This window comes from Desmodus rotundus, chromosome 8 (genome assembly GCF_022682495.2).
Source record: "Desmodus rotundus isolate HL8 chromosome 8, HLdesRot8A.1, whole genome shotgun sequence".
NCBI classification, from domain to species: Eukaryota; Metazoa; Chordata; class Mammalia; order Chiroptera; family Phyllostomidae; genus Desmodus; species Desmodus rotundus.
Window position 1 is genome coordinate 27,314,711 of NC_071394.1, and position 24,507 is coordinate 27,339,217.

Below are 24,507 nucleotides of genomic sequence, written 5' to 3' on the forward strand. Positions count from 1 at the left end.
TACAAAAACTGTGGTACATTTACATAATGGAATTCTCTGCAGCCTTAAAAAAGAAGGAAATCTTAGTTAGCTTTTGTGGCAGCATGGACATTATGTTAAGTGAAATAAACAGTCAGAGAAAGACAGATAACATGATCTCACTCATATGTGGAATCTAATGAACAAGATAAATTGATGAACGAAATAAAACCAGAGGCATGGAATCATGGAACAGACTGACACATCTCAGAGGGGAGGGGGTATGGGGACTGGAAGACATTAGCCAGAGAACATATATGCACATATGCAGAGCCCATGGACACAGACAACAATGTGGTGAAGGCCGGGGGGAGGGAGAAGGTAGGGGCTTGTTGAAGGAAAGGGGTGGGGGGGGGTATGGGGGACAGCAGCAGTAGTGCCAACAATCACAAAAAAGAAAAGAGAAAGCAGTGGTACATTTACAGAATGGAATACTACCTGACTATAAAAAAGAAGGAAATCTTACTTTTGCAACAGCTTTGATAGACCTGGAGACTATTATCCTAAGTGACAGTATCATATGACTTCACTTATATGTGTAATCTAATGAACAAAAAAACTAACAAACAAGATAGAAACAGATTCATAGATACATAGATAGACTGACAGCTGTCACAGGGGAGGAAGGTTGGGGGGCTGGGTCAAAAATGTGAAGGGATTAAGCAAAAAAACCCCAAACAAATAAAACTCATAGACACAGATAACAGCATGGTGATTACCAGAGGGAAAGGCAGCTGCGAGACGGAGAAGAGGATAGAAGGAGGAAAATGATGGAGGGAGACTTGACTTGGGGTGGTGAACACACAATACAAGATACAGATGATGTGCTATACAATTGTACACTTGAAAGCTATATAATTTTATTAACCAATGTCACCCCGATTAAAAAAGAAGAATGACTGTAAAGCGCTTAGCCCAATGCCTGGCATACAGTTAGTGATTATTAAATGGTAATCATCATTATTACTATACATATATTTATAACTTTAATATGTGTTTTGTAACCATTACAATGGGACCTACTTCAAAAGCTTATTGTGAAGATCAAATAAACTAATAGATGTAAAGAACATTAAAAAAGTACAGCACAATATTATTTGGCCACAAAATGGAATAAAGTTCTGACACATGTTATGGATAAACCTTGAAAATATTATGCCAAGTGAAATAAGCCAGACACAAAAGGACAAGTATTGTTTGACTCCACTTTTATGAGGTGCCTAGAACAGCTAAATTCAGAGACAGAAAGTGCACTAGAGGCTACAAGGGGTTGAGTGGAGGGAAACAGGGAGTTGCTTAACGGGCACAGAGCTTCGGTTTGGGATGCTAAAATAGTGGTAATGGTTGCACAACATGGTGAATGTATTTAATGCCACTATATATTAAAAATAACAATTAAAAAACTTCTCACTGATTGACTGATTGATTGAGAGAGGGAGAGAGAGAAACACTGATTTGCTGCTCCACTTACTCATGCATTCATTGGTTGTTTTTTAAGTGCCCTGACCAGGGTTCGAACCCACAATCTTGGTGTGTATGGATGATGGCCTAAAATATGGCAAATTTTAAGCACAGTAGAAATGATATGCTTGGTTCATGTTCCACTTACAACAAAAATAACAGCACCAATATCCAGAGTAATGCAGAGACAAATCAAGACATTTTATCTGTGCAGGATTTTAAAACTGCACTTATACTTGCAAAGTTTTATGTATTACTAGGACAAAATGTATACTTTAAAATTAGTAAAGTTTCAAAAGAGGGAATTAAACTAGGGTTGGCATTATAATTGTCTTAAAATCTGGCCAGCTGGACTACCTTCTATGTAGAAAAGTCCAACAATTTTATTTCGTTTTGACCTTGTAGTAGATCCAAGGTGGGTTTGCTGTTACCAAGTGCTCCTCTCTGGTAAACGGGTATAGAGTATACTTTAGAGATATATACTTGTATTTGAGAATCAAAAATGAATACACACAGACCCTCACACAGAGATGGGAAGTCCAGGATTTAGAAAACTATGCTTAAAAATAGACAACCAATGAAACCTTTGGGCACTGGGGTAACACGTGTGGCTCACTGACCTGGGTCCCGGGACTGTTGATGTCCACGGCGTCACTCCATTCGGTCGTCGCTTCATCCAGGAACTCTGCTCTCAGGAGGAGGCTGGGAAGCAGGTCTTTGGGCTTGCAGTCTGGGTAACTGGAAATCTGGTGATAAAGCTCATGGTGGATTGAACACTCAGCAGGAACTTTTCGGCAATAAACCTCAAACTTGGGAATATCTAAAAAAAAGAATAAGGCATATGTAGTCTTAAGGCCTTGAAGACAGACTTAGGGATGTTAAACATAGTGGGGCAAGGAAAACTTTTCGAGAAATTAATAACACTTTTATTTAAACATTCCTCACAGGATCACAGGTAACAAACTACTAAGTAAAAATATCCAGAAAAAATGCAGGCTTTGTTATTATTTAGATTCAATGTTATAAAATATACCTTTAATATTTTCCTTAATAAGTACTGGTACTGTACATCTGTTGTGGAAAATTATTCGAGGACTAGGGTCTTCGGAGAGGGTTAAATAAGTCACTCCCAGGTGCTCCTGGTACGTCAGTGCCACAGCCCTGGAACAGAAGCAACCCAAATGACAGAAATGGTTTAGAAAGAAACGCTTTCTCTACTGATGCACGTTTATTTAGACTTGCAACATTCAGAGCTCTGTAATACCTTCCCTTTTATAAACCAGAGGAAATAGTTTCTAGAAAAAGAAGGCCATCTTCTTCTATATTAATTGCCACATACTACAGATGTACTGTTTTTCCCTGAAAACAGTAACATACAGTTATCACAAAACTTTTTTTTAGGGACTTTTTTTTAATGCGAAAAATTAATAAAAGAAGCTCTGTAAGCTCTACCACTCGGAGAGCAACCTGGTAACCTTGTGCTGCACCCCCGGCCCATTTGTGCCTTAAGCTTGTGGGACAGGGCAACCTTCGCTCAAACGCGCCTGGGAAATTTGGCCACGGAGGAGCTGTTGTGCTTTCAGCGGGACTCCGAGAGAATTTGGGTACTTGCTCTTTTTTTCCCCCTAAAGGTAGGTAGGCTTGTAATGTTTGTTGTTAGTTTTCGCAGTCATCATACTTTACAGGAGCACCATTTGTCTACCAAGAATGGAGCTGAGTTATTTGGCATTAAAAGAACTGCTCTGCGGGCACGGGCTGCCCTCCACAATGGAGTGACAGAAGTTTTCGAATTCAGACCCATAAACTACCAAACAACATTTCATATCAAAGCAGGAAAAATTCTCTCTGATGTTTAAATTACATGGACTGATTGCTAGAATCAATCAGAGAAATCAGATATTTGCCAAATGTGTGATTTCCCATTTGCTACTGTCTTGTTCACCAGCGTCAGGCCCCTTCCCAAAGACTGTTTGCCTGAAACACCAAAGACAATACCCATTAGCATTTGGGGAAATCCCAGGAACAAAACATTCAAATGTGGCCTGTTGGACGGAGGAGGGGAGAGAGAGGAGGAGTTGGGGCAGCAGGAAGTAAATTCACTTTCAGAGTACAGACCTTGGACTAACACCAGAGTTCTTTTCCCAGACTAATTTTGAAAGGGCTGGGAAAGCCAATCTCGGGAATTTTCTTTTTGGTCGCCAAGAAAGTGGGAGGCCGGAACTAACATATGGGATTTTTAATCTAACATCTTACTTAATATTTAAGAATGAAATTAAGTTATTTTAATAAAATTATGTCTTATGATTCTTAGAATTTTAAACAGCTTCAGATAAAAACTTATAATTTTGTCTTCACATTTAAAAATAAGATTTGTTTTCTAGACATAGGTTCACATCACCATGAAAAATGCTTCCTTAAACTCACCACTTCTTAACTTCTCCAATCGGAATATAAGGGTAACCACTCCTCTCCAGTAAGGGATGCAAGTGCTCATAATACCAGGGATGTTTGTGAATGTTGGGAAAGGAGAAGGGATGTGTGTAGGGAAAGGGCCTTACTAATGTGCACTGGAAAGTTATCTTTTAAAATATTACTACTAGAAATCTGTACACCTCACAAAGTTAGGATGGCTAAAATCTCAAATAAAGTCTATAAATTCATAATCCCAAGAATAAGGTACCTCTCATAAGGTCACAAAATGTTTTCTTTTGTACTTTTTACATATAGCATAAATAAGTTATTCCTGACAGCTACAGAAGGACATATTGCAGGCAAAACCACCACAAAATAAAAGTCCAGTATGAACAGACCATTACACGCCCCTGGCTCGATTCTGTGGTTGTTACTTGCGTAATGGGTAACTTGCGTGCAGGAACAACCACAGAACAGAGTCTTCTGTAACTTGTGCTTATCTAAGTTATCTCTCTTAATGACTTTTTGAGAAAAGTTCCATTTTGAAATAAAATATGGGAAAATAAAAAGGTTTTCCAACTTCACTCTCTCATATTTTAACCTTATTTCTTATCATTTGACAGAGGCCAAGAAGTCATAAAAGAAGGTGATCTTTTCATGACAATGTATTGCTGTTACACCATCTTCTTCCCCCAGAAGAAGCTGCATCGGGGAAAAATCCACGTGACCATAACATTTGCCCAGTTGTACACAATGTCTAGACGCCATTATGAATAAAAGGAAAACTTAGTTTACATACGGTGGGCACTGCAATTATTCTCCTGTCTCTTGGCGCCACAGAGAACAGCTATAGTGACAAGCAAAGCAAGGCGTTCACACATATGCACAGTACCTGGTGCAGAATCCATTTTCCCTATGGCTGCCCAGGGGCACCGCCACACTCTGTCTGGGAAACTCCTGTCGAACGACAGCTGGCAGGCTCCAGCTCTGTGAGTGGTCGGCACCCGTGGCAGGAGAAAAGGCCAGCGAGATCTGCTTCTGAAGCAGAGGTGCATCCAGCGCCAACGGACTGACGTCAGGCATTAAGTCCCAGCAAGGAAGGGAGCTGGAGTTCACGGCAGGCTGCTCGCCACCTGGGCAAATGCTGAAAGTAGCACTGTCTGGAACATGAAAATACTGAAAAAAGGAAAGACAATGCAGACAGAGCACATTTACTGCAATAATACAGAAAAGTGAAGCTTTTCCAAGCACAGCTTCTAAGAAACCATAACCATGTATTCTCAGGAGGGGGCCAGGTGGGGGACACAGGAATATTGAAAATCCTGTTCCCACGACAAAGCCCTAGTGAGACAATTACAAGCCGTGGGAGTAGGAGCCGCTTTTCTAGGCAGAAACATGATGGAGCTGGGGTGATTTAAAAGGTGATGCAAAGTTCTCAGCGTGTCCCAAATGTTGCAAAAATCCAGATGCCATAGGGGGAGAACTGCCACGTGTTGGGAGGGAGTTTTCTTGGACAGGTATGGGTGAACTGGAAGAGCGTGGCACCCTGGGGGCTGGGCGACATGGAACAAAGGGATGTGAATAAGATACAGAACAGTGAACTGGGAGCTCAGAACACAAATTTTGGGGAAGGCTCACCCTGAGGGAGGAGGGAACTCTGATCTCAACCCTCAGTTGGAATTTCACATGGTTTCTGGCTCATTTGAGAGTTTCAGAATTTTAAACTTAAAAAGGACATTGAGAGTTCTATTTTTAATTTTTTGAGAAACCCCCATACTGTATTCCATAGTGGCTGCACCAATTTACAATCCCACCAACAGTGCATCAGGGTAAAAAAACTAAAGAAGTGAACAAAGAAAACCAAAGCATCGGACTCCTAGGTGTGAAGTACAAACTGATAGTTGCTAGAGTGCTGGGTGATGGGGGAATGGGCAAAAAGGTGAAGAGTATTAAGAGGCACAAATTTATCACGTAAATAAGTCATGGGGATGTGAGGTACAGCATAGGGAATATAGCCAATAGCATCGCAACAACTTTGTATGTGACGGATGGTTACTAGACTTCTCATGGTGATCACTTTGTAAGGTATATAAATGTCAACTCCATGTTATACACCTGAAACTAATACAATATTGCATGTCAACTGTAATTAAAGAGCTTTACATTCCAGAGTAAAAATTTAAAAAAAAAAGGATTTTGAGAGAATTTATTTGATCCTCCTTTTTCACAGTGAAGACAGCAGCTTTCTGGAGAGCCGATGACTTGTCCAAAATAACAGAACAAAACTGTTACCATTGGAATTTAGCTGATTATAATAAGAAAAGGGGAGCAAAGGGAACTAGACATTGAGCTTAACAAACTGAGGAGCATAAACCTGTTGGCTTCACCAGGAGTTATAGCTTTTCACACTCTAGGGGATCACAGCACTGAGCTCCGCCAGAAGAATTGACACTCCTCGCTTCCCACCTCTGGACTGTTGGGAGGTGTGGGGCGAGGTGCTGGACCACAGAGGCCTGTTAATCTAACTAGGGAGTGTGGACCCATCCGAAGCCAGAGAAAGCCTGGGAAATTGGTCATTTTGAAAAAACACCTGGTCCAACCTAAACCCAAATTAACATAATCCCAGGGGAACAAGGAAGCAGTCTCCTTCTCTCTCTGTCTCTCTCTGTCTCTCTCTCTCTCACACACACACACACACACACACACACACACACACGTGAACCGCACTCCCATAGCCATGTGGCCCTGCACGGTGCATAGCTGTGTGGATCCCAGATGCAGACTCCAGGAGGGAGCCTGAATCCCACAGCACAGCAATGGGCTGCAGCTGGAAACACACGCTAAGCTGGCCGGATGCTGGACTGGACTAGAGTCTAGTATGGAGCAGAAACTCTGGACAATGGTTTTTGCTTTGGCCTTGCTGAAGACAAGATTGGACCTTTCCCATGGCAGGACAGATGGAGATGGGACTTTGGGAAGTTAGGAGGGGGAGCCCCTTCATTTTACATCATCGGTAAAGTTTACCATGGAGCCCCATCTTCCCGTGCAGGTCTCAGGAAATTCTTTTCCTCGTGATACTGCAAGAACTCGTTTTCCACTGATAACAAAACCAGTGAGAGGCAAAGCCCCGCCAGAGGCCAGGCTTCCTGCTTCCTGTTGGTGTTTTCCCCACTCTGCCACACAATCTCCCTGAGAGGCTAGGGATTATTATGTCTTGAAAAATTTCTTTATGTCCCTGAAGCTGGGTCAGGAATTGAAAAAGGGACACTCCTTAGCTGCAGGGAAGAGGGTGGGCCTGCCCCTGTCTCTCCAGGAGGCCCAGGCAATGGAGGAGTTCACTGTGATGCTGGTATGGCTGCTGCAGCCTGCTGTGCTCTCATTTCCTGAATGCCTAGCCTTTTTATGAATATTATCTCATTTAATCTTCACAAAGCCCCACAAGGAGCACTAAATTATGGCCATTTTCAGATGAGGAAATATCAGTGTGGAAAGCCCTGACCTAGGGTTTCAGGAAGCACCCGTTGGGAGAGGCAGAAATTATCAGAACACAGGCTGATTCTCTGGTCAAAGCCCTTCCTACAATGCAAACATTGTTGACCTCTGTGTCCCACCTGGATACTTCTGGTCACATCTGCATTTGAACATTTGAATGAACCACGATTAAAATGTATTCTTCTCACATTTTTGTAAATACTGCAATGCACTGTAAACTTAGAAGAATGACACTTTGATCCTATTTTATCGTTCCGACGTAATTTTAGGAGCTGAAAGTAAGGGATAATGGTAAATGTAGACAAAGATAAAGTGGTATGCTAGTTTCAATAGCATAACACTTAGAATACTGTTTTTAAGTGCTTTTAAAATATCCCCCTTCTCCCTAAATGTAACTTCATTTTAATTGTATAAAGAACCGAATCAAAAAATCCTTCTTGGATTTATTTTTGGCATATTCTGCCATGGAGAAGTTAACATAAATGAGCTGGTACATTTTCACATTTACTCTCCTAGTGGACACAGAGCTCAGTGCTCCCAGATCCGTGGCTCAGTTGGGGCCCAGCCTTTTGCTCACACGGCTCCTCCAGGCACAGCGGCCTGCAAGGCAGATGTTCTTTCATTTGAGACTTGGGAGCCCTTCGCCAGGAGCTCTTCCCTGCCGCTGGGGCTCTGGCTTAGTGCACGTGCAAGAAGAGTGCGCTGTGGCCTTGGGCAGATGGGGTGCAGGCAGCGCTAATCTGGCTGTGTGTCGGGATGTTTTTGCTTGTGAGCTACCTTGGAAGCACTGACCATGACATCCTTGGTTTTAATTAAAGTAAAAAATACATGCATTTCTCTTTACCCATCTTCATCATTAGCTTTTTATATATTCTAGGTTAAAAAAGGTTGAATCTATTTATTATAATTTATTGAAACTTAAGACAAACTAATCTCGTTATGAATTACTCACCTCCTTTCCAGAATGGGGCTTGGAGGCCGATAACTGCGGTTTATAAAATATCTGATACGGTGTATTATTGACTATTGCAGTCTTGTCTTCAATCTGAATGATCTGTATCCCCTGCTGCACCGTGGAGGAAATGCAGAACTCACACAACTGCAAGACAATTGCGGAAAGAGCAAATTTGGAAATCACATAAGGTGTATAAAAACCTCTTGATTACTTGTAAAAGGCCATTCTATCTGTTGCTTTCCCAGCACAGTGCCGATTTTACCTTTGGTCCCAGAGTATTTAATGCAGCCCCCTTTCAGTTTCAAAAATGCCCTGGCCCCTGTTTACTCTGCAACTGGGTACCTCAGCAAACCACTTAGTTACTTTCGCAACCGTGTAGTGACCTAGAGACTTGTTTTCAAGTTATTTAACCAATTCCCTCACAAAATATTTATTTATAAAGCACTTATATAGAAAAAGATGCCACTCATCTTTTTCGACATGAAGAATTCAAATAAACATTTCTCCTCCTCTTCCTCATGCACACGATGGTCTCCCTGACTGCCTCGTATGGACTACAGGGAATTCCGAGAACTTTAATAATGCTGCTGCTGCTGCTGCTGATGATGATGAAGAAATCATGATTGACCCTCACCTATGGCCTTCTTGTGGTCCACCTGTTTTATGTACTTTATGCTTATAACTCACAGAGTCTTCACAACACCCACGTGGGGCAGCTACTTTTATCTCCATTTTCCAGAAGAAGGAAATGGGGCACAAAGAGGTTAAGTAGCTTGCCCAAGTTCACAAATATAAAGAAGGTCTAGTTGGGTTTGGAAACCATGCAGTCTGGTTCCATGGTGCTGCTCTCATCACTACATATGTCATCGTATTACCTTACCATGTTTATGAGGGATGATGCTCAGGGAAGATATTATTTGCATACCCATCTAGTGGGTATCTTTAAGTGGTATTATCAGAACAGCAGTTCCCAAAGTGTGGTCCAGGACCTGTGACTGGGGTGTTGTCTTTGAGATCACTTCACTGGGTGCAAAGGTCAAAACTGTTTATATGTAAAATAATATATTTTCCAATAGTCCATTCATTTACTCACAAACATGTATTCAGCACTTACTATAGCTATGTTGTGAGGTGCTGGAGATACTGGGTGTTTGATTGTGTATCATAACATTTTTTCCAGGTTTTGATGGTAGTTCTCAACTTACAACTATTCAACTTTGGGTGATTCACGCTTACAGCTCTTTGCCATTCGTACCCATGTTACAGTGTTTTGGCCGGCAGAGCATAAACATGTGTTGCCCAGACAACTCTGAGGAAATAGATACCAGCCTTGACTATTGAAAAGAAACCAACCTCTTTGTATCAGAGAAATTTATTTTTTAAAAAGTCACCAAGTGACCCTAACTTTTCCCAAGAGGCTCTTCAAAGCAGCCTGCCAAAATCTAACTTTTCCCCACAGAAAGGTCATTCTGACTTATACTACTCTGATGAAGTATCCCTTCTTTTTCTGATTTGGGTCCGTTAAAATAATGAAGATATTATTAAGGACAGCATGAGACCTCTAAATGGTACAATATGATGGTGTTGTTACCGTATCATTCAGCTTAATTGGTTTTCATAGACTTAGGGAAGATTTATGCTGAAAAGCACACATTCGTATTTAATTAATGACCAATTAAGTCTGTTTTTTGTGTTCATATCTTTAAAAACACGGGTGCCAGTCCCCTGTCCAAGGATGCAACGCCCTCTTGTAACACTGGTGCCGTGGGAAAACCAGACTGGATCCCTGTCGTTCTGCTCAGGAATACAGCCTGTGCAGCAGGGGCCGTGTCCTTTCACTTGGAGCTCGGAATGCTAGCGACTCCACTTCCTCCTCTGAAAGAATGAGGCCAAGTACACTTTGTGGATATTTGTGAATAAGTTCATTTTCCCCCCAACCCCCCATATACGATAAATCAAGTGGCTGCTGAGTGTTCTGAACGAGAGCAGTTACTGGATAAATTATGTGACACAGCTTTTATCACTGGTACAGGGTAAAAAACAGAGAGGTCTAAGAAATCATGGGTTTCACTATTATAAATTGTCTAGGACAAGTAATGCCAAAAAGGGATTTGAAAAGAAAAGGGTGAGTTTGTTTTAAACAGGTTGAGGGGGTGGCACGTCACTTCCCCCGAGCCACGCAGACTTTGATCTCACCTTCTGATGTCCTGGGAAAGCACCAAGTCTTATTTCAGTGTCAACAAACCCTTCTTCATCCAGCGACACGACCTCGCCATTGCCTCCGTCCTTCCACTTCGGAGACGTCAGGTTATGAACCAGTTTAACTGCTGCTGACTTGTGCACAGTGTTGGTATTTGCCCAGTATATTCCAATTTGAAAGGCTTCCTGGAAAAACAATGCCTCAATTATCAAGTATTTTTCTTAACTTTGATATTTTTACCTCAATTCACAGGAATTTTTAAATATTACATAATAGATCTATTTCAGCAAACAAATCCTGTAAGGTTTTCTTCTGGATTTTTAAAAACTTCTTTCTTTCTTCCTTTCTTTCTTTCTTTCTTTCTTTCTTTCTTTCTTTCTTTCTTTCTTTCTTTCTTTCTTTCTTTCTTTCTTTCATGGCAACATACATTTTATTTTAGCTCTGCTTTCTTTGATTCATGATGGAATTCATATTTATGGAAGAAGGGGAAAAAACCAAACCCAAATTGTAACTACCCTATAAATACCAAAGGCTTAAAAAACCAAAGGTTTCATTGCATATGACAAAAGAATAATATGCAACTTTAGGTCCATGTAGGTCAACATTCCAATTCCATAAAATAACATGATTTGATTATTTTTAAAATGCAATTGAATAAAGATGTTTATGAACTGAAGTCCCACCCCCCCAAAAGAAAAGAACTCTCAAGTTCTCTATCAGGAAAAAGATTTCACTTAGGAGTTCCTTGTACTCTTTTTTAAAAAATAGATTTATGTGCCTTTTTAAAATGAGCTAGCCTTATCAAGAAAATTCTCTTGTGATGGAAAATAAACTCGTCCTGTGAGACTTTGTTCCGTGACTAGGGCTTCCCCCATGTCAGTCACAATGCCACGTTGTCACTGTCAACACTGCGCGGGCATCGTGACTACGGACATTCAAATCCACTTATTAAAAAAAAAAGAGACCTGACAAAAATGGCTCAGAAATCCTCAGTTCTTACCCATCTTGCAGAGCTCCGTAAGAACCACAAAAATATCTAGGGGGTAGGTTAGCACAGAATATGGCTCTATGTCCTTAATATATCTGGAGTAGGCCAATTCTAATGCTTGTCAAAGATGCTGTATACAATGGAAATGAGAATGTAACTAGTACAAGTTATCAAATTTAATGATAACTCAAACATGAATACTGCCGATGGGCAAAAAGACAACTTCAATCATCTGAAATGTCTTTGAATATCAAAGACATTCCATACCCCTTACATATGCAACTTCAAGGACAGTTTCCCACAACTGATTCATTCTGTTATGAATATAAATGCAACCTCAGAATAAAAGCTGGCTGTTGAAACAAAAGAATTCATATTAGTTAAAAGAAGTTATAGTACCTGGAAATTAGGAGGGATAATAATTTTGCCAGCAGGAACCTGTAGAACAATCTTCTCTCCTTCAAATAGCCAAAGGTCCCACTTGGACTGATTGATAAGCAGGGCCCAGGGTAGAAGTTCTATCAACAAGGTTCTAACATATGGCTTCCAGACTGACAGCTTCACTCGCATTGGGCTATCCCACTGACTCAGCTGTTCATTCCTGTTCCAAATACCACATCCAAGAGACTCAGTGAAATACAATGACTTCAGTATTCATGAAGTATATTTAAGGATTCCAGACACACAGCGCTCCTGTATGACACCTCTTCACACCACAATCATCCAATGTTGAATTTGCATCCAGGAGAAGAAACTTTTCATGCAATTACATTCCAGATGATGAGCAAAGCAATCTACAAAATACATCTACTGGATGATAAAAGGGCAGAATCTGACAGATACATGCAAATCTCTCTCTCTTTTTAAAAAAAACAACAGTCTTTTTTGGTATCTAACATTTTTGTGAATGGTTATTTACTAATATTGGAAAATGTTATTGAAAAAGATAGCTGGGGAACATTACCTGTCAGAATCCTTTTTATTATAGGGCCACATGGGTTGAAGGGACTTTCCTGGCCCGTAGAATTCATCAAGGATCTGGCTAACTGAACCTCCAGGGTATATTTTAGTGGCTATTTGCTTAATGAGGGATGTTGAGATGGGCACAGCGCAATGTGAAGGGTCATCTTCTTCTCTAAGAAATGGAAAGAAAAAATGAAAATATCGGATTTCTAAGGTGGTCTACAATTTACTGAAAAAACAAACAAAAACAACTCTAACCACAAACGTATGGTAGTCCAATACTTCATTGTGAGACGGAGTCAATTTCTGGTGGTTTAGGGACTGATGACACAGTGTTTGGATGATCTGGGCACTGGCTTCTCCTCTTCTGTCCCCCTACCCCAACTGTGCTTGAGTGAGACTTCTATTCATCTCTTCTTCCAAGAGAGAAATTATGTGCCAATTAAATTTTCTGATGATCCCTCATTTATTTCTAAGCTTAGTGAAAGAAGCTGAATTTTATTTAAAATAATAGAAGAGAATAAGAGAATACTAGGTAGGATAATTAAAAAATAACATTCTCGTAAGATAAGAAATCATACAAAAAACTGTATCCTCCCTCTCCCCCATCAATAGTACCAGGTTAATTTTCTACGTAATTTCTCTTAGGAAAATATAAGGACTTTTCCAGTACCTTGCTTGAAATGTTAGGTGATGTACAAGGTCAGGTTCTATGTTTTGCAGTGGTTTTTCCTGCCCTTTTCCTGGAATAACTTGTGCTTCGCTCAATCCCAGACTCCTTTTCTCCAAATGTATGATAATGGGGTCTGGAAGATGACTCCTCATGATAAAAAGAGGGCTGAATACAATCTGTAAAAATAAAAGGGCAGAAGAACTTTCATATTTGCTCTGCTGCAGTATTCCAGCTGTTTGATGCTGAAACAAACTTGCAATAAATCTCTTCCCTGGGTCACTCTGACCTTAATTTATTTCAGCACAGGAAAGGTCAGAGTCATATACCATATTTTAGGATGGGAAAGCACTCACCATTCGTTGTTGCACTTGAGAGTTGGGTTCCAAAGTCAAAACTGTGCACCAGACATAAATAATGGAACTATTTGAAGATGGCACCTGCGCATGAGATAGGAAAGGGTTCCATTAAACTGGAGTTTACTAATTAATCAACATAAGGCGCAGATATAATGTTGGTTTGGAGGATTAAAAAGTCTGAAGTTATAGAAAAAAAGCCACAAAAAAAGAAAACTAAGCAAAAACAGACTTCATTATGGCATAAAGTGAACGTGCAGTGAGTTAATGGGGCCAACTCTTTCCATAAAGACGAAGGGACTTCTATCTATGAGGAGAGACTGATATGAGACTGAGTGGGAGAATGAAAGAGATGATTTGTCCTTTATGGGAATGAAAGTGATGACGGTGGAGGGAGAGGAAGAGGTAAAAAAGTAACAGATCGACATGAAGATTATTAAGGGGGGAGGACACCCTGTGCCCCCCCCCTCCCAAGCTCTGTGTATCAGTCTTTTCCAAGATATAACTCGCCTCAATATGGAGAGGCAGCATCTTGGCTACAAGGCCTATTGGACCAGATACAAATGTGCTGTCATGGGATGGGAAGGAAGCAGTTGGGATGTAATATTCAGAGCCTCTCTGTATTATTTCAGATCTCCCTCCTTTTAAATATATCCCCTTTTAATAGAAAGTGTATTAAATAAAGAGCATATTGAGAAATGTTTAATTTTAAAGCTACTCTAGTCTCGACTGCGCTACTTCGCATACCTGAATGACAATGCTGTACTCAGGGGCCTTGGATTCCAGGCTCACGTCTCTTGACCAGTCTTCATCTCCTTTGGCCTTCACACACAGTTCCGTCAGTTCACTGTTTTCTAGTATGTACGAAGGCAATTTCCGCTTGGCGGTGAGGCAGTCAAAATGCTCCCGAACCACAGCTTGTCCATCTTGACCAACGTAGTGCTGAACGACTTTCAGTTCTATGCTTTGAGACAAGTAACTACAGATGATCTGTCTCCCACAGATGATAATCTAAAAGACAATAAATAATAAGGCCTCATCAATTCAGATTTCATGAACTGGAAATAGGTAATTGTTCAGACAGAGTAACTTGTGTTCCTTTTAACGAAAAGAAAATGAAGTCGTTAGCTTATTTAAAGAGTATGAGAAGAAAAAGATGCTTGAAAGGAGAGAGGGATTTGGCTCTGTTGAGTTTGCAGCATTCGAAGGACAGACACACAGGCGGGGTCCAGGCCCAGCTGGAAATACTGGCCCTGTGCTTGAGAGTGAAGCTGAGGTTGGAGATAAGAGACTTACGAAACAATAGCCCTGCAAATGGACACAGAAAGGAGGTAGCTTGGAAAAGAGGGTAGCGGCTCAAACCCAGCAACTGACCAACACTTAGGGGACAGCTATCAGGGGGAGAGGCCAGAGAAGGGGCTGAAGAAAAAGGGGTGAAGGAGTGTGGTCATGAACCAGGAGACTAATGCTGTGGAAGTCACAAGGGAAGAGACTGACCAAGAGGTGGTGGTCAATGGTACCAGATGGTGTTGCAGGAAAAAAGGATGGGGATTGAGAAAAAGACCTCAGCTCTGGTCGCTGAGAGGATGACTGTAATCAATCTATTCCCTGGAGCTGATTTCCAAGGGCTTATTGTATTCTTAGGCGATAAGAGATCTCTGTACAAACTGATAATACAAACAACTGTTAACACAGATGCCTAATTATATTTTATTTTATTCAGCTTTTTCCTATAGTGTAGAAGCATGTATCTTTATAAAACACAGGTACTTATCCGTTAAACCCATAGATTATCTAACTTTTCATCCAGCTAAGAGTATAGTTCATAGTAGGCATTAAGAAATATCTCTTAAATTGGTTGAAACTAAAAAGACAACGCAAAACTTATTTTTATAAAGTGAGTACTTTTAGAAAGCAAATCCTGCTGTAATATGAATACTCACCAAGATGGGGAAGAACACTCAGCATGTACCTTTCCCTCTCTTTCTCTACGTGCACACGTAATACATGTGTACAAGTATCTGTACACACATATCAGAACCTTACTGGTTTTGAAGAACGCTGACTAATAAAAAGCATTTTCACAAAGTCGTTCTTTTCATCTCACAGCAACCTTACAAAATGGGTGCTGCTGACTCCTCATCGTAAGAAGGAGAAAACAGAGGCACAGAAATGTTGAATGCCTTGCCCAGGATCACCCAGACTGGCCCACAGACTGAGCTGATAATCACCCTGACAGTCTATCTTCTCATAAAATTAATACCTACTAATTAAGAAAACTCAGAAACTATAAAAAGAGGATAAAGGCTGCCAATTGTGACATAAAAGTGGCAGACACCACTGGTTTTGTTCCAAATAGCTGGTGCCACCCCCCACCCCCCCACTATTAAAAACCCTGGTGTGGTTTAGGTCTCAAAAACAGCACATACTCAGGGAAGGTGAACGCCTCCCATGGCCCCAGAGCCTGTATCATCACTGCTATAAACTAAGCCTGGAATTCATTTTGCCAGTGATTAGTTTAAGGGGTAAACATGGGACTCTGTTTTGGCTAATAATGTAAAAAGGAAAGGCTGCTAAAAGGTTCTGGGAAAGATTTTACTCCTTGATAACAAGGGAAACACTTTGAGAAGAGAAAGCCCGTCCTCTTTTCCGCCGTGGAAGATGTCATGAGAGGATACAAATACCCCTTTGCAGCCATCCTGAAACCAGGAAGGCGGACCCAGTCGGATGGCAGAGAAGCAGATGCAGCCCTGAGCTGCTTACCTGACCAGCCCCGAACCTGTGTTTTCCTTCTTGTTATGTGAGACAATAAAAGTCAAATAGGAACAATAAAAGTGTCCACCTCATTAACTTGCTATGAAGATGAAAAAGCCTATTTCGTAAATTTAAGCTGAAAACACCCTGATTATTTTCCTGTCATTAAGAATATTTTGTAACCATCATTTTTAATGAACTATTTACACAAACATGAATCACTATCTAAACTATATTTTGAACAGTGAGGTATAGCATTTCCTTAAACATCTACTTTTTCAACTATTTATTCCTTTGAGTTTTCTTTAGAAGGAATACATCAGTAAAAACCAGATACTCTGGTCATTACAATTTTTAAAAAACAATGTTTTCAATATAGCAAACATAACACTCATCTAAACTATGAGTCCTTAATTAGAGAGCAAGATTTTTTTTTAGCATACGCCAGGGATTCCGGGACACTCGTGATAACTCTCATGATGCCACAGCATCGCCTCACTTGAAGGAAACATCTGAAAGCTCCGAGGCAGCACTGAGCTCTGCTCTCACTCTGGACGTGCCCAGGCCTGGCCATGTCTGCACGCTGCTCTTGCTTCAGAACCTTTGGGCCCCAGGAGATTGAGGAGAGAATTTTGCTCTCTGTCACAGAAACCACAGAATCTCTGCAACCATGTGGGACTCACTTTGTTTAAAGATAGAGATCATTCTTGGTGGGGTTTTATAGTTTCATTTTCAACTATAAAGCCTGTTAAATAGGCTTTCAAATTTGATAAAAAGAAAGCCTTTAAAAGTGGCCAGGAGGGAACACTACTTAGATGAAGGGAAATCCAAAATGGCCACTCCTTGGTGACGCTCCCACGCAGAGTTCCGGGAGAGCCGCGTCTGCTTTTCCTCAAAGTGGCAACACTTACAATGCCTTTATTTGGAAAATTACGGTTAGAATTTCAAGATTAATTTATCAGTTGAAGGCAGCTACTTAATTTTTTTTAAATGCAGGGTTTCTCTTTAATACACATTTCCAGGTTTCACACTAATTCCCCTCTTTCCCCAAAGCCACAAAGATGTGTACTGAAGATTTCCACATCTGATTTTACTTAGCAGGTTTCAGAACTCTTATTAGATCAGTGCCAAGAAGAATAGTGATATTAAAGAATAACTCCAGAGCACCAGATGCACTGGAAAATGATATCTTAACCATGATTAAAAGTGTATGTATAAAGATACAAATATGTACACATACATACATATGTACATTTAAGCTTTTAGAATGGTAAAGCTTTCCTCAATCAAGGGAGGGGAAGAATGGAAGCAAATACGTGTGCTTGAGCAGTTGTATACCGTACCAAGTTCCCAAGTTTTCCCTCACTTGGGGAACTGAGAGGAGTACAGGAAAGCAGAGCACAGATAACCAGTCACTGTTCCAGCGAGCTTTAGTCAATTTCCCATTCATCGGGGCATAGGAATGTGGTGAAGGTGCATCAGGGAGCTACATACACTCATCTCCCCAAACGGGGCTTGGTAATTAGGCAGCTGTGGTTTATTGCGAATTCCTAGGCCCAGGTTGGGTAGAAGGAAAGAAGCCAAGATAGGAGGAGGGTAGCAGGAATCCATGAGGCTCTTCTGGAAGCTTGGTTCTTATCTTCCTAACCTGGCTAATTGAAGATATCCTGTATCTCTAATATATAATACTATAACTAGAACTAATCTGAATGTTAATCTACCCTGACAATAAAATATTAACTCCAGTTGAAAAAGATATTATAAATTTTTGCTTGCGTGTGTGTGGGGCAAGAGAAAGAGGGGTAAAGGAAGAGAGGGAAGGAGGGAGGGAATGACAAAGGGGGGAAGAGAGAGAGGATGAGAGGCTACGAAACATTGACTAGAAAGGTATTTCACAATGTCATTACACGCAGCAATCTGTCTGAAGTTGGCATGGTGGTCTCCTGAACCTTTCCATATTACCCAGGTTCAGCACAAACCACACTCATTTGCTTCATGCTAGGTTAAATATAGTGCTGTTCCTGTGTTCCGCTTTTCACTACTCTGCTAAGATTTTAAAAACGCCCTAACACAGACCGCAATCTCATTAAACTACAAGAAATGCTAACATTCAAAGTATGGATTAAGTGTGTATGTGCCCTTCGTGACAGTGGGACTGTAAAATGGACTTCCCCAGTTCCTTAGGGGGACGGCGACACTTCCTTTTAAAAAGGCAGATGCAACGGGAGGGCTGCTATGCTGCCATTATTGCTCTCTCAGTTGTCCTTCTTGTTTGGCTAGATTCTACTTTTTTAATTTTAGGTTCATTTATGATAAATAGGGCAGAAGCAGACAAAAGTGTGAGAGGCAGTCCCCACAGAAAATCATTATCAACATTCAATGGTACAAATAACATTTGGAAAAATTCTGAATTGTGATTTGGCACAAGATATCTTAAAATATGTATACTTGACATTAACAGAAAAAATGATTAAAATAATCCCTTAAACTTGGAATGTATGAAAATTATTTTTGTTAGTCTTGATTTGAACTCCTCTTTATATTAAGATTTTAAAAAATGCTAATGGTTTGAAAAACTAAGAAAATCAGCAGAAGTTTAGGGACAAATATATATTTAGTTTTATTTAAAAAGTTAGTGTAGTCCTGGCTTCTGTGTGGCTAAAGAAAGCACCAGCAAAATGAAAAGGGAATCAACTATATGGGAGAATATATTTGCCAATGACACCTCAGACAAGGGTTTGATCTGCAAAATATATAAAGTAAAACTCACACAACTCCACACCAGGAAGACAAATAATCCAATTAAAAATGGGCAAAGGACCTGAATAGACACTTCTCCAAGGAGGACATACAGAGGGCCCAGAGACATGCTCAGCATCACTAGCCATCAGAGAGATGCAAATTAAAACCACAATGAGATACCACTTTACACGGGTGAGAATGGCCATCACAAACAAATCAACAAACAAGTGTTGGCGAGGTTGTGGAGAAAAGGAAACCCTACTACACTGTTGGTGGGAATGCAGGCTGGTGTAGCCACTGTGGAAAACACTATGGAATTTCCTCAAAAAACTAAAAATGGAACTGCCTTTTGACCTGGCAATTCCATTGCTGGGATTATTCCCTAAGAATCCTAAAACACCAATCCAAAAGAACCTATGCACCCCAATGGTCATAGCAGTGTTATTCACAATAGTCAAGTCCTGGAAACAGCCTAAGTGCCCATCATTAAATGAGTGGATCAAAAACTGTGGTACACTTATGCAATGGAATACTATACAGCAGAAAGAAAGAAGGAGCTCCTACCCTTTGCGACAGCCTGGATGGAACTGGACAGCATTATGCCAAGTGAAATGACAGGTGGTAAAAGACAAATACCATATGATCTCACCTTTAAGTGGAACCTAATCAACAAAACAAACAAGCGAGCAAACTAGAACCAGAGACAAGGAAATAAGGAACAAACTGACAGTAACCAGAGAGGAGTGGGGAGAGGTATAACAGGGGACAGAAGGGGAAGGGTCAAATCAAGGAACATATGTAAAAGACCCAGGGACAAAGATAATGGGGGGAGGAGTGAGTGTGGGAGATGGGGGGTGAGTTGAGCAGGGGACAGTAATGGGGAGTAAATGGGAATGACTGTAATTGAACAACAATAAAAAAAATTAAAAAAATAATACTGTAGCCCTAACAAGAATCTGGTGAGACAAAACAATGAATTTTGGTTAAAGAATAAAATATATCTTTTTAGTTTGGGAATATGCATCAACTACAACAAAAACATTCATACCTCTTGCTAAGGTAATTAAATTTTATAGCAAATTTATAGGATCTGGCACAAATAATGCCCCTTATTATAAAATCTTTTATTACAAAATCATAAGCATGTAATTCTGTAACATAACAATATCATGCTCAAGCACACCATATGATGTTTTAGGAGAAATGGTCAAATTAAAACTGTAAATTATTACACCCGTATTATTACCCTACCAACCACTCTCAAGCAGGCATTACTTCTGCTGGACCCTGTGTTAGGGAGAGACTCAGAAACTTGAACATGTTTAGACACAAAGATGTTTACTTAAGGATTTACTGTAGTGACAAATTGAAAATTATCTAAAAACCCAACAACAAGAGAATGTCTAAGTGTGTTTCAAGGTATAAACTGGTAAATTATTATGCGACCATTCAAAAGAAACTTTCAGGAATTTGGGGTAACATGAGAACATAAGCATATATAATGTTAAGTGAAAAAAAAACCAAGCTGAAAAATTATTGTAGTCAGATCTTAAGTTGTTTAAAAATATCTACATAGAGGACTTCCAGCCAAGATGGAGGCATACGTAGACACACTGTGCCTCCTTGCACAACAAAAAGAAGGACAACGACAATTTAAAAACAAAAACCAACCAGAACTGACAGAAAATTGAACTGTATGGAAGTCTGATAACCAAGGAGTTAAAGAAGAAACATTCATCCAGACTGGTAGGAGGGGCAGAGATGGGCAGCGGGGGCGGAGAGGACTCACGACAAGGCGGCGGCTGGTGGACCCAGCGAGGTGGCGGATTGTGGAGCGGGGTGGGCAAAGCTGCAGCTGGCCAGTGAGGCAGCAGCTGGTGGACGGGGTGACAGACCGCACAACCCAGAGTTCCAGTGCGGGAAAATAAAGCCTCAAACCTCTGAGTGAAAACACCTGTGGGGGTTGGGGCGGCAGTGGGAGACACTCCCAGGCTCACAGGAGAGGTCGCTGGAGAGACCCACAGGGGCCTAGAGCGTGCACAAGCCCACGCACTCGGGAATCAGCACCAGAGGGGCCCAATTTGATTGTGGGTAGTGGAGGGAGTGACTGAAAACTGGCAGAGAGTGGAGCGGGCGCCATTGCTCCCTCTCAGCCCCTCCCCCATGTACAGCGTCACAGCACAGCAACCAGCATTACCCTGCCCTGGTGAATACCTAAGGCTCCGCCCTCTCACATAACAGGCGTGCCACGACAAAAAAAAAAATGGCCCAAATGAAAGAACAGATTAAAGCTCCAGAAAAAATACAACTAAGCAACGAAGAGATAGCCAACCTATCAGATGCACAGTTCAAAACACTGGTAATCAGGAAGCTCACAGAATTGGTTGAATTTGGTTTCAAATTAGATTAAAAAATGAAGGCTATGCTAAGAGAAACAAAGGAAAATAAATGTACAGGGAACCAACAGTGACAGGAAGGAAACTGGAACTCAAATCAACGGTGTGGACCAGAAGGAAGAAAGAAACATCCAATCAGGAAAAAAAAAATGAAGAAACAAGAATTCAAAAAAATGAGGAGAGGCTTAGGAACCTCCAGGACAACTTTAAATATTCCAACATCCGAATCATAGGGGTACCAGAAGGAGAAGAGGAAGAGCAAAAAATCAAAAACTTATCTGAACAAATAATGAAGGAGAACTTCCCCAATCTGGCAAAGGAAATAGACTTCCAGGAAGTCCAGGAAGCTCAGAGTCTCCCAAAGAAGCTGCCCATGGAGAAACACACCAAGGCACATCAAAATTATATTATCCAAGATTAAAAATAAGGAGAGAATCTTACAAGCAGCTTGAGAAAAGTAGACAATTACTTACAAAGGAGTTCCCATAAGATCGTCAGCTGATTTCTTAAAAGAGACCTTACAGGCAAGAAGGGGCTGGAAAGAAGTATTCCAAGTTATGAAAGGCAGGCACCTACATCCAAGATTGCTCTATCCAACAAAGCTTTCATTTAGGATGGAAGGGCAGATAAAGTGCTTCTCAAATAAGGTCAAGTTAAATGAGTTCATCATCGCCAAGCCCTTATTATATGAAATGTTAAAGGGATTTATCTAAGAAAAAGAAGATAAAAAATATGAACAGTAAAAACGACAGCAAACTCACAGTTATTAACAACCACGTCTAAAACAAAAACAAAAGCAAACTAAGCAAACAACTAGAACAGGAACAGAACCACAGAAATGGAGATCACATGGAGGGTTATCAATAGGGTAGTGGGAGGGGGAGAGAGGGGGGAAAGGTACAGAGAATAAGTAGCATAAATGGTAGGTAGAAAATAGACGGGGAAGTTAAGAATAGTATAGGAAATGTAGAAGCCAAAGAACTTATATGTATGACCCATGGACATGAACTATAGTGGGGGAATGTGGGTGGGAGGGGTGTGCAGGGCAGAGGGGAGCGAAGGGGGGAAAATGGCATAATCAATAAAATATATTTAAAAATATGTATAAACATTAAAAAAAACTACATAGAAAAAAAGAAAAAGAATACATTTTTACCAAAGTAATAATAGTATTTATCTTTGGGTGGTAGAATTATGGTTAATTTTTATTTTCTTCATTAGAGTTTTCTGTTTTTCCGGAAATATTTTATAATAGTTAACATAAAAATAATGAGTGAACTAACATTTATTGGGTATTTTCTTTCACAAAAAGAATAAAACCATGAAAAGATTAAGAAATTTGCCACCCTGGCTGGTGTGGCTCCATTGTTTGGAGCGTTGCCTTATAACCGAAAGGCCGTGTGCTTGATCCCCTGGCCAGGCCCATACGGAAGGCAACCAATCAGTGTTTCTCTGTCACGTGGATATTTTTCTCTCTCCCTTCCTCTCTCTCTAAAAAGCAATGAAAAAAATGTCCTTGGGTGAGAATAAAAAAAAGAAATTAAAAACAAAAGAAATTTGCCTAAGATCTTATAGGTAATAAGTACTAGTTCTGGGAAATCTTTTATAATTAAAAAAAAAAGATAGGCAATATTTGTGAGAATTTTTTAAATGTATTTTTCATGAGCAACTTTTTTGACTTATGGTATACTACTGTAATGTGTCTTTTCTGCTCAGGAACATTATATATATTAATTTACCCCTGAAATTTAGTATTTCTTGAAAGTATGCAATATTCCTGAAAGAATGAGGCACTGATGTGATAAAGCAAGTCCAACCGGCGCTCCTCCTGCCTGGGCACACTTCACTATTGTAATTGTCGTGAAAGCTCATCGGGTTACGAGAGTGCACGCTGTACAGACTCACTCAATCCTCGCACTAACTTCTTGAGGAAGGCACACTGACTATCCCTATCTTACGGGTGAGGGAAGTGATTCACAAAGGTTAGAAAACTTACTGAATCACACAGCTGGCAAGGGCAGACAGCCAAGTGCCTGTAACCTTAACCCACCAGCACACACCGTGAAAACCATTTCTTCACGGAAGAACCCTGCCATTCCACTAACTGGTAAATGGTCTAGCAACCACATGCAAAAGAACTGAACGAACTGGGAAAGTTTAGACCAGAGCTGTGGGAGTCAAAGTGTGGCCCTGGGACAGATGCATCACCTGAGAACTTGTTAGAAATGCAAAAATGATCACGTCACACCCAAGAGCTACTGAATCTGGAACGGTGGGAGTACGGACCAGAAACCTATGCTTTAACAAGCTGTCCAGAGGACTGTGATACACTCCCAACTGTGAGAGGCACCAGACTAGACAGAAGGAAACTAAGGGAAAACATTCTAGCTTCCCTCATGTGTGTATGTGTATGTGTGTGTATGTATATATTTTAAAGATTTCGTTTTTTTAGAGAGAGGAGAAGGGAGGGAGAAAGACAGGGAGAGAAACATCAATGTGTGGTTGCCTCGCATGCACCCCCAACTGGGGACCTGGCCTGCAACCCAGGCACGTGCCCTGACTGGGACTCAAATTGGTGAATCCACTGAGCCACATCACCAGGGCAAAATGAATACAAGACTGATAATGCAATTAAATGGTTAATTTAGTGTGAGGTGATTTCTTAATTGTTGTAAAACAGACATATGGTTTGGCTAAAAAGTTTGTTTAGTTTTTTTCTGTGAAGTAAAAGACACATTTTTCATATTCACCAATAATGTCATTGATTTGGATATTTTCAGTATGTTGGCTATATCCTATAGAGGGGAGTCCTTACCATGAGTTCTCGTGTGATTGTTCTGCCCACCTCACGTTCTGAGGAATGGTAAAAACTGGCTAAATGGTGCTGATTTTGACTCAAAATTAGGAAAAGTCCTTCAATAATATCTGGAAGTAACCAGCAATGGAAGGGCTACTGTGTGAGGGAATGAGCCTCTCATTATCTGGAGCATTCAAATAGATGGTGAACGACCATTTCCCAGGCACACTGATGAATGAGAAGGTTAATGAGGCATTCTTGGAAGACCATAAGTAGCAGAATCAGAAAACCAGTCTGAATTAA

The 24,507-nt window shown here is 40.6% G+C and overlaps 1 protein-coding gene across 4 annotated transcripts in view; it reads right to left on the reverse strand.

Annotated features, from left to right (window-relative positions):
* The window catches only part of VPS13B (vacuolar protein sorting 13 homolog B), a 669,566-nt gene that overhangs the window by 43,395 nt on the left and 601,664 nt on the right, over positions 1 to 24,507 (reverse strand). For all 4 annotated transcript variants that reach the window (XM_024572260.3, XM_024572257.3, XM_045181664.2 and 1 more), the window contains 10 exons: positions 14,263 to 14,526; positions 13,516 to 13,599; positions 13,163 to 13,338; positions 12,491 to 12,661; positions 11,926 to 12,127; positions 10,535 to 10,723; positions 8,336 to 8,482; positions 4,784 to 5,067; positions 2,513 to 2,640; positions 2,100 to 2,299 (listed from right to left, as the gene is read on the reverse strand). In XM_024572260.3, the coding sequence (XP_024428028.2) occupies positions 2,100 to 2,299; positions 2,513 to 2,640; positions 4,784 to 5,067; positions 8,336 to 8,482; positions 10,535 to 10,723; positions 11,926 to 12,127; positions 12,491 to 12,661; positions 13,163 to 13,338; positions 13,516 to 13,599; positions 14,263 to 14,526 (1,845 nt within the window). The remainder of the gene's footprint in view (positions 1 to 2,099; positions 2,300 to 2,512; positions 2,641 to 4,783; positions 5,068 to 8,335; positions 8,483 to 10,534; positions 10,724 to 11,925; positions 12,128 to 12,490; positions 12,662 to 13,162; positions 13,339 to 13,515; positions 13,600 to 14,262; positions 14,527 to 24,507) is intronic.